The sequence below is a fragment of the Rhopalosiphum padi genome, chromosome 1 (genome assembly GCF_020882245.1).
Source record: "Rhopalosiphum padi isolate XX-2018 chromosome 1, ASM2088224v1, whole genome shotgun sequence".
Taxonomy (NCBI): Eukaryota; Metazoa; Arthropoda; class Insecta; order Hemiptera; family Aphididae; genus Rhopalosiphum; species Rhopalosiphum padi.
This window is the reverse complement of record NC_083597.1, coordinates 5,421,014-5,433,110: the sequence shown is the minus strand read 5'-3', so window position 1 is coordinate 5,433,110 and position 12,097 is coordinate 5,421,014. Positions and strand designations below refer to the sequence as shown.

Below are 12,097 nucleotides of genomic sequence, written 5' to 3'. Positions count from 1 at the left end.
TGAAAAAAAAATACCATATTTTTATAAAACGTGTAGTGTGTATAAAAAACCATGTTGTATTGTGTATTATTATTTCAGCAAGTTTTGTCACATAAAATGGAACGTCAGTGAACCGTTGCTATTGGCAATGGCCGATTTTTTTTCCTAGTTAAATAAAGAACTCCCATGTTGTTTGAACAGTTATTTTTTCGAAACTCTGAATACTTGCGTCACTATTTGGTGGGTCCCGTTTGCTTTTATGACAAATGAAAAGAGTAAAGTACGTTAAATATATTTTTCAAAATAAACTGTACGTACACTAATGGATGGTGGTTTTAAAAAAAAATAAAATAATAATAATAATAATGATAAAAAAAAATAATAACGCCGAAAAAATGTGATTGTTCTCTACCCTTACACTTTAGAGTATTTGATTACTTAACTGTATTTATTATTTTCTGTATTCGAATATAAAATATCAAATGGAAAAATAAATTATGATTCATGAAACAACACTACCACACTTAACCTAATAAAATATTATTTACGTTTAGTATAATATGAGCTAAACCGTACAAATGTATTTTCGTATATTATATTATAAATGTATACAAATAATTTTTCACCACAAAATTCGTCAAGTTTTAGGCGTGGAGAATTGTTTTTCTATTAATAAATTGATCATTCATATAGTGTTAATGTATGCAATTGACCGCGATCACGATGTGTATTTATATGTTAAAGACACGAATAAATAGAAAAATATTTTTCATCATAAAAGATAATAAGAGACGAAAATCTCCCGTGTCGTATAATATCAAGACAAGAACACGCATGCGCATATATTATAATAATATCATGTGAATAGCTGGCTTAATTCGGTTAAAATGAATGGAGCACCTACCTAATATACATAACAATATGTTAATATGACAGCATTTTACGTACGGCTGTAACTTTAGAATATTGCCTAGGCTTGAAATCGATTTTAAATATTAAAATAAATAATTAGAAGAAACTCTAAACGATGAAAAATCTATAAAAATCTTAAATTTTTTCACACAAATTAAAATGTTGAACAATCTTAGACAACCCCAATATCAATATGTATATACACATAAAAACGTGTACCCTTTAGATTTAATTTTTTAACACGATGTAGCATTTACACAAGTCTAATAACCTTAGATGTTGCAAAGGCTTTTCTTTCTTTTAAATAAAATATTTACATACAGTTAGAAATATTTTAAGAAATAAAATGTAACATAAAAATTGATTTTTTTTTATGATATTCAAAACGTATATTTAAATATAAACAAATTTAAGTCAATATTTCTTATAAACTTAATCGTTCTACATTTTTTATAAATAAATCGATTTAAAATGTAAACAAATAATTAATTAAAATTTAAAATTAGCTTATTTTAGGCATACTATTCATCCAGAGTAGATATTAAGTTATAATAACTAATTTTTCGTTGTTTTTTTGGCCCGTTCCATAATAACAGTTTGTTTTTGAACGTATGAAACTCGCGAAAGATGACTATGTCATGTATGTACATATTTAAATATGTATCGTAAAAATGTAAGTAATTTTTTGTTGAAAGAAAAAAAAAATTATGTTTAAAATCAAAATACAAATCAGACGAAAATTAAATCGATATTATGCAATAATATAAAACACATAAGATTATAAAATCATTGAACTATTTTAAATTTTAATCAGAAAAAAACTAATATTGATAACCGAAATTAAATTAAAATCGAATAATTTTGTTCAAATTAAATTTAATATATATATCCGGATTTCAAAACAATAAATAATACTGGGAGAACAAAATAGATTAGATTTTGTGCTCCGACTCTATAAACAAGAGAAAACAGACATTCTACTAATCAAAGCAACAAACCGTTTCTTTCTAAATATATATAAATATATTTTTTACTCTATTTAAGATTATGCATCTCTTTAAACATACAGTGTTTCGGGTATTAATAAGTCTAGACTTATAAGGACATAAAACTCGTATACAGCATTGTGTGGTAATGTATTTTTAATGTGAAATATTAGATAATTTGTATAATTTTTTAAAGTTTATTTTACTTACTAAAAGTACCGTTAAATTTATGACAATTTGAGAAATGAACGCGTCATGTTTAAATATTAACTTACAGTATAAAAATGTTTAAAACGATTTTATGCATCATAACATCATACACAAAAATAAAATTAGTTCAAAGTTAACGATAAATCGAATTTCACAACATTACAGAAATAACTAAATTCAAATATTAGAATTCAATATTTTTGAATGTTGTAGCTAAATAAATTTATAATAAAAGTTATGAAAGAGAATTAAATATATGGTTATCATAAAATATATTTATTAAGGTATTTTAATTTGTTTGATTTAATAAATATTTATAAAGAATTTAACAAGGTCGGGTAAGAGAAATATGTCTTATTCAACTATTAATTTAAAAACTAAATGTTCATCCCATTTTTATAGTGGTTATATTAAAGAGTTAGAATCAAAATACGATTTATAAAAAAATATAAGCTAATTGGTTTTTTTTTTATTTTCTAATATTTTGAAATTATTGAAACAATTTTTACTTTATGAACTGTTGAACTATACATTTATTTAAAAAAAAAAATAGTAAACGAAATGTCATCAACTACACAAATTGTTCAATTAGTTTATAGAATTTCACAGCGTGTATCTTGCTGACATTCACTTATATACATCGATAAATTTAGAGAGAAAATACTTCCATTAGATACAACTTGGGATGTGGTCGGATTGAGTTTGCTCTGCTGGAGCGTGATGAATTTTATTTTTTATACATTTTTTTTTCTGGTAATGGGTCGTATAACGTGACGGCTACGGAAACGCCCAAACGCACAAAGTTCACTATAGTGTAAATACAGTGGTTGAGAGAGTGATAGAGTGAGGTAGGAGTGATAAGAGAGTGAGGGTGCGAGTTCAACGAATAATATCTCTTTCTACTATTTACACTATACTTCCGTTAGCTTCTTTTCTTCTCTTTCCGAGACCAGACAACAATTCGATGAAGAGAGCAAAATATAGACAGTTTTCATTTGAACTTACATAATCGACCAGCATGATGCAGCAGTCGTCAGAAGGGACAAAAACTAAAAAATGAATATTCTTGATGACAGCATAGAAGATAAGACAATGAATGTTAAGATTCACGTGATTGATTGTAGTCGAAAATGTATATAGGTATAATGTATATTCGTACAGAGTATGGCAACACTAAACAATATATTCTTCATCGCCACGTGATAATTTATTATAAATGTATAACGTTAAATATGGATCCGTTTTTAAAAAGTGTGAATTAAAATAATTAGTAACTACCTATATTAACTATATGTACTTTTTTTAGCATAATATTCAATATGAATAGTATGATCCCAAGCACTGACACAATCCATATGACATACATGATGAAATAATTAAATTAAATTAATGCTACAATAATTAAATAAAAAACAATTTTTTATTTTAGGTATATAGATTTTTTAAAACTGATTGCAATTATGTACTAAAAAAAATAATGACAATAGTAATAAATAAATACCGACATTGTAAAATTAATTTAATATTTAAAATTAAACAGAAATATTTTATTAAAAAAGAAGGCGTTATGTCATAAAGTTATAAAAAAGTTCCATGCAAATTTAAAATGTCAAAATTAAAGGTGCCCCTCCTCCTTTTCATTTTAATTTAGTTTGCCCGTTCTTGGTGTGGTTTCCTGTGTCTGCCTGGTAGCTTTAATGATTGCGCCTGGTTGCGTCTACTCAAAAACAGTCAAAGCGAATTATGAAGAAATGTTATGTGAAAAAAAGTCAACGATTAAAAAGAAGAACGAGATTTTACATGATTTTAAAGTTCACTTGTATACATATTTGTTTAAAATGTATATCGCATTTTTGAAAATTACTTTTCATGCATAAATGTATGTTGTTGACTAAAGTAAACTTAAAACAAACGCTTTGATTTTTGAATAATTAAGTAATCATGCGGTTCAATAAATAGCTGATTAATTAATAAATTCAGAACGAAAAAGTGTTGTTTTTCTGCATAAAACATAAGTAGAGTATTTTAAATTATATAATATTAAGAATGAAATGTGCTCAACATGAATTGATTTAAAAAGAATTCGTGACGCTGATAAATCAATGAAATGTTTTTGTTTTTTTATTTGTTTATATATTAAATGATTTTGATTGCAATATTGTACTTCCATCAAATAATTTTATAAATACACTTTTTTGAAAATTGTATGCTAAAAATTACAAATATACTGTTTTTATATCAATAATACAATAAGTATATTATACATTTATAACTACAGGATAGTTTTTAGTCGCAAATTATAGAACGAAAAATAATTGCAAAGAAAAATCTTGAATACGTTTTTAATCCAAATAGTTCATGTTTATTTTTTTATTATTATACCTACTCGCACTATATGAGTATAATAGCTAGTACAAATTGAAGTTAATTATAGTAGTTAAAATACAGCGATTAAGATCAAAACACGTTTTCAATATTATACTGCACAGTATAGCAAATAAATAACGTTTTGTTTTTTAAGTTAATTGTTAAAGGAAAAAGAACACAACGATAAAGCATTCAACCATTGTCCATAATATAATATCATAAACCTAGTGTTTTAAATTGTGTTTAAAAAAAAAAAAAATAAAAAATTGTCCCAACCTTTTTCAGCTAGTGGCGGCCAAGGTCATATTATATTATAATATGCCTCATCACTGTAGTGGTTGTAATATATATGACACTATTTTATACGCAATTACAATTACGCAGGTGTAGTGCGACGGCGTAAGGAATTTTTTTCATATATTTTACCATTAAAGTGTAAAACGCCGGAGAGTCTACGATACTCGGATTATAAACATATTATAATATCACAACCTGTCCCAATGCCCTCGTTTTCGCATCGGCTTCCGAAATACTGTAGCCGTTCAGGCGGCTGCTATATATTATATATTTTATACAAACGTATATATATATATATATGCATATTATTACACTATATAATATAAACACCGTCGTTTAGCGTAATAATCTCGTAAATCGGTCGAAAAGCTGCGCGCGCCCTGCTTCTTCCCCGGTAGCCGCGCCGTTTAACTGCGAATTATTGTGACTTTATCGTCCACCGACTACGCAGCTCGACCCCGCCTAGTCGCCCGATACTCGGTTGGACACGAATTTATGGCGCCCCCAGGCCATTGCCGCCGCCGGCAAACATTGCAGCTCCAAAATATACACCGAAATTCCGGCATGATAATATTAATACGTTATATGTATTATTGCATTATATTAAAATATGCACGTGTCCATATATACACCACGCTACGGGTTGACATCGGCACAACGACATTCATACGACAATATTATAGGTAGGTAAATTGTTTTTATTTTTATAAAAAAAAATAATAATAATAATGGCATAGAACACTTTGAATTGCATCAGCTGTGTTTTGCCTTTCGAATTCACTAGCCATCATCATACACCAGTGCGCGCACACACAACATTTATTAGTCTCGTCGTGATAATAATTTCTGTCGTAATAATAATAATTTAGCATGACTTTTCTACGTATAAAAATATTATTGTAATTAGCAAACTAAAAAAAAAATCATTCATATAATCATATATATATATATCCAAAGCCTAAGCTAGTGATAAACTCTCGAATAATATAATAGCTAGTATATTATGGTTAATGATTTTAATGACCAAGTTTGCAGAAAAAAAAAATAGACCAAATTAAGAATACTTCAGGCGACAATAAAACTCAACAACAATTAATTTTTCTACGACTCTTTTATAAAGATATTTTAGTATAATTGCAAAAATTGTAACTCATGCATAAAAGAAGCGTGTATTAATTTTATTTTATTATATTGTTCTAATAAAACGTGAGATACTGAAATGCCGTCTTAGATAGGACCTTTGGCCGATGCTCAAACTCTACCCGCGTACGGGTCGTATCTATAACGCGTTAAAACACGTATATACCCGGGGAGTCGCTGTTTGTCACCGTCGCCTGCACATAATATTATTGTTTCCCAATGCGATTACCTTAATTAAAATTATGCACGGCGGTATAACGTAATGATAATGTGGACACCATACAGTAGAGGTCAGAGCCCTCTAAATACAATAATTGACATATTTTTTTTTTTTTAAATGTTGTTTTAGATATAACAATATGTACACATATATAATAAAACGTTATGAAAATAACCATTCGAATAATACACGCCCAATTCCAGACAGAGTTGTTTAATGCCATTCAATTTTAATCAGCACACTATACGTAGAAACATATTTAATTACATTTTCATTTATCAATACCCGCACATAATTTCAAAGGAATTTTTTAAAACGGAAAAAATAAGCTTTGCACTGTATAGAAAAAAAAAGATGATTAAATTCTATACAAATGTATTGTTTTAATTTCAGAATTTATTGAGCGTATGTCCACGATTAAATTTAATTATACATATTTCAATGTAAAATAAAAAAAACCCTCTTATACAAATTCGCAAAACATTTTTAAAATTCAATATCTTATAAGCTGAGCTCCATTATGATTTTTAAATTTGTTAAGAATAGGAAATCCATTAAGAAGTATCTTGTAATAATACGAGTACAAACAATTAATTTTTTTGTTAGAACCACTTATTTTTACTGACAATTTTTAAGCAAATGATTTTAAGTAATAACAGTTTATGTACCTACTACCTACTAAGAATAATAGTTCTTACTTGTTTTACATAAAATATAAAACAGTTCTATTATATTTTAGTGTAGTATACTTATAATTATTATACTCTGAATTTTTTTACAAATGTATTATACAATATATTATATATTAATATTGGTTATGCAATAATTTTCATATCACAATAACCATCATCTTATATAATAGTGTAAATTTGTAATTGCAGGTATATATCGTAAATATTTTTAATTAAATCTAATTAAAATGGGTAGGTAACAAAACAGTTGAATAAACTATAGATGGTACCTGTGTAGTTAATTAACGACGAAGAATGTATATTAATAAACGCATTTTCTTTGAAATATTGTAATCTAAAAAGGGTTTCACAGGACAATTATTTTTTTTTTAACTTTTTAAAACAACGAATCCCCAATACAAAATAAAAAAAACGCACTTTATGTTAATTGAAACTGTTTTTGGTGTAAGTTTGTCACTGAATATATATTTTTTTTTAAATAGTTTCACGACGAACGGAAATTAAAAGTATGCTCGGGACAGGAAGTGTTGCTTCTCCGAGTTGTGTATATCATTAAAGCGATGTTTATCAATGTTAATTAGACGAAGGGAAAATAATTGATCATACAGAACACTTTATGGAATACAATTTATTATTATAGTAATCTACGTATTATTTACACACGACGACAACAGTTACATGGAGTCTAAAGGGGTCAGGGGGACACGGACGATAGGTCATACATAGGCAGCTATAAGTATATAATATTATGATATTATATTATTAATAGTAACTATGTAATATTATAATGTATTATGATTTCCGATCGCGGATTTTAATTACAACGAATACTCGTGGTAACACTATGTATATTCGTTGTTTTCGGTGTCATCATTGTACGATATTTCTCACACAGTGTAAATTACAATAAAATAATATTTACATCATGTCATTGCGACCCGTGTAAAACGCACAGCACAATGCTATGTTGTACATCGCATGAAAATATAATATAACATTATTGTATACATTTATATATTCAAACATGGGTAAGCACGGCTGTTAAAACCCCGCCGTATAATCAATTCATTCACGACGGTTGATTAACCACTTTGACCGTAACTAAACGGCTGTGAAACGGCAATCGTTATTAATATAATAATGGCTGATGGCATATATATTAAATAAAATGCTAGCGAATGGGAGGGTGACGGGGTAACAGCGGTGTGTCAGTACGTTTATACCAAAGCCTAGCTTTTAATAGAATAATTTAATATAATTTCTTAACGATGGAAATTCAAAATATTAAATAATAATATTATATAAAACTGGTAACGAACAGAAGCAGAGGAGGTACGTCAGAAAATCGAAGTCGCGTTCACTAGGATCCGATGATGGGCATGAGGAGGGGTTGCCGTAATCGAGCGCGACGGGGGGAGGGGAAAAATGAATAATGCATGACGGGCGACGTTTTCCCAGATTTATTCGTCTTTTTGGCGTACACGCACACACACACACAGGCGCGCATATATATAGGAGTTTATATGCACAAAAGTGTTTTGTCGGCCGACGGGTTGCGATGGGTCAAAAAGAGATTGATTCGAAAAGTCGCGTGCGTGCCACGGTTTGGTTTGGCCGGTCCGTGGAAATATATCTAAACAAATCTGTTGTCGGACGATCATCAAACGAATAATATATTACTTATTACGTTTTAGAACTCTCAACGCCTGTGCGTCAGGATTTGTTGAATAGTATAAGTTGGGTTTTTTTTTTTTTTATAAAAATATAATTTGATCAGAATACGTCATATAATATATGTATACATTATACAATGGGATTTATAATATGTTATGAGAGACGACGGGATGAGATCAGACCAACTACTAACCGCGATTTCATAGCAGTAACTTATGCAAAAGTTTTAAGTTTCCACGATTAATGTTTTTAAATTATAACAAATAATTAAAATCGTAATTTATCATCTAAATGAAGTTTTATCAAAATTTAAACTCATGATAACAGTCTATAAAAAAATAATTGTCTACATAGATTTCCAAGATTTTATAGTTTCAGTATAAACTATTCATAAGAAATCTTGTATTACATTTTCATAACTTAAAAAGAAAAAGAAAATTTGTTTTACATTTCTGTAACTATAAAGTTGTTTACATTATTTTGTGATTTTGACAAACTTCATCAAAATTTTAATTTCAAAAAAACTTACCTAGGTATTTTTATTATTTTTATACAGATATAAGAACAACTAATGATGTAAGATCTTGTAATACATTTTCAAAAATTTTGATCAAGCAAATAAATATTTTTTTATACATAGATTTATAGAAATAATACAAAAAAAACTAATACATTCGTCCCTCTGATCATAATCTAAAATAAACAGTCAAACAGTCAGAATGATCAAGTGGACGGTACCTAGATAAAGTTATTTAATTATCAGAAAAACAAAATATAGCACCGCCTTTACTTTTTTTACTAAATAATTACTTTTACAGACATAAGCATTACAAAATATTTTTAAAATTATAATTAATGTCTACATTAATCTCACACTCAAGATAATTATAAAATAATAATTTAAACTCTTTAAAAGTCAACAACGAAATGAAAAAAAAAAATGTTAAAAGGTGTAATACGATTATATTAAATTTGTATTCTGTTACTTTAATTACAGAAGTATATACAAATAATAATACTGTTTTTAATTATTATTACTATGTATATATTTATTTGAAATTCTAAACGATTATATATAATTACATTTTAAACATCATTTACTTTACTCGGTTAAAATTAATAACTGCAAATTGTTAACTTCAGTTTAGAATCACGTTGTTGTTCATGTCAAAAATAATGAAAATCCTTTTGGTAAAGATTTTTTCACCTAAGTATGCATAAGGTATTTAGATACAGTGAAGGAGTGTTTGACAAGCCTACATAATAGGTACGTTTTGCAATGGATAAAGGTTTTCTTTAACGTAAGCAGATTTTCATGGTCGTTGTATATGTGAAAAAAATGTCATGCTTGTCACAAATTTCCAACTCGGTAAAATACAAATTATATACATAAAGAAATATATAAAAGGCATTTGTATAGTATAAACACGAAACATTTTTTTTATTATTATTTTTTTGTTAAACAACATGTATAGGTAGGTGTACCTATGTAATACCTAGCTTTGGGCTACTTTTTATATTGTAATTATAACGAAAAATTAAGCAGTCATGACCTTAATAGCATAAGTACTTATATATTTCAAAAACTGATAAGATGAGTATGCAATGCAGTCAACAACGAAAGTGACTATTGAATAGATAATTTATATTAATTAAATATAATATAATAATAAGAATACTAATATATATATATATATATGTTAATATAATTATACTCATTCATAAAACAAATCAATGCTATACTATAATACTGCTAGCATAGTATATATATATACGACTAAATAGTTTAAAAAAAAAGTATGGCTAATATTTTTTTAAATTATAATTTCAAGTACTTATCGTAGAATATAACAAATATATAGGTAGGTAAAATTGAAATGAATATTTTATTGCGATAATTTTTATCGTTAGGTACTATAATGATTTAGCCAACACGGGGTGTCAATCATAATTATTATGTATGTATATGTGTATTATAAATAATGTTTGTAGGGTATATGTATATTGAAATAATACTAAATTATTTTTACCTATGGTCAATTAAAATTACATTATTTAAACAATATACGAATGTGTTTATAATTTGATTTAATTAAATCTCTCAAACTCGCGAGTGTTTCATCAAAATATTTTGCCACGTATTAAAACAAATTAAAATAATCAGCAAGCAAAAAAAAAAAAAATAATAATACTCTTCATTATAGAACTCGTCAGTCATTCAAAAATAGTTTATTAATACTTCATCATATAGATGTGGCCTTCGGTGTATAATAATACATATTCAAGACGAAAAATAAAAATAATTTAAATAAATCATTAATTGACGCATATAAAAAAAAAAAAACGAGGGAGAAAAATGCGTAGAATAAAACTCAGAGAGATGGTATAAAGATATTATGGTATATAATATAGTCGTATATTATTTTATAATAGGAGAACAATATTCGTTTAACTTGTATAGGGATTTTCAAGAGAGACAATATGTGTCAATTATAATTATATTTGACTGACGGCAGAGAAGTTCATTTTGTATCGTTAGCACGTAATAATTGAGACCTTGTCAAAAATCAACATGATTTACAACTGGAAAATCTATTTACTATAAAGCCGATGATTTGTGTTGATGATGTGCACGGATATATATGTATACAACACACTACGACATCGTCAATAAACAGGAGAAAAAGTGAAATCGTTAAAAATTGTTTATCCGACAAACTATATAAGTTTACTCAATTTTGTAGTTATATTTCTAAAAAAATACACTTACCGTGTAGGTGAGCTAGAGAGTGTAGAGTGTTCGAGTTGATAAAACCTGAAACAAAACATTATTGTTAGTCTATTATGTCAACCAATGATAAAATGATAATGAATTATAGCAAATTGTCTATACGAAAAGAATCAGTTCTCGTATATATAGTAATAATAAAACAATAATATAATAATTTAATATTGTTATTTAACAGTTAATATAAAATAATAATGTATATTGATTGTCGAAAAGGTTTAAACGTGACCTTTTTCACATTATTCGTCTGTATTTTTTTCCATTTTCTTTTTTGGATGTATGAAACACGTTTTTAAGAGAAATATTACTTACACACACTGATACGTATTATATATTGTTATAAAACGCACCTTTTTGTGCTGGCGTGTCACGTAATAAACAGTAAGTTTCGCAATGTGTTCGAACAATATAAAAGCTGTCGTGGAAAAAACGAAAGGGATTCGAAGTCTTATACGGGTATGAACGTTTTCGGCCAATACTATTGCATATCGATACACGGCGATTAAACTTTTGGTAGTAAATATAACGCAGCCACACAGGAATAATATAAAGCGTACATAATATTATATTTATAGAGTTTGTGAATTGTATTGTACCGTTTAGCGATGTATGTTTATATGCACACAGATTACATATGGTTTATCTGGAGTTGTCATTTTGACACTGAAATTATATTTAAATATGTCACATACTCGCATTTCCCGAAAATACACCACTATAGGGCCAAAGCTAAGAGGGTGTGCAACGGTCTCATGTTACCCATCACAATGGGCTTTTTAAAAGGGCGGATAGTCTTAAGTTTCCTGCGTCGTATTTCAACTTATCGAACTAA

At 27.5% G+C, this 12,097-nt stretch overlaps 1 protein-coding gene across 3 annotated transcripts in view; it reads right to left on the bottom strand.

Moving 5' to 3' along the window:
• The window catches only part of LOC132918409 (cytoplasmic polyadenylation element-binding protein 2-like), a 154,368-nt gene that overhangs the window by 36,943 nt on the left and 105,328 nt on the right, over positions 1-12,097 (bottom strand). For all 3 annotated transcript variants that reach the window (XM_060979622.1, XM_060979621.1, XM_060979623.1), the window contains one exon: positions 11,248-11,292. In XM_060979622.1, the coding sequence (XP_060835605.1) occupies positions 11,248-11,292 (45 nt within the window). The remainder of the gene's footprint in view (positions 1-11,247; positions 11,293-12,097) is intronic.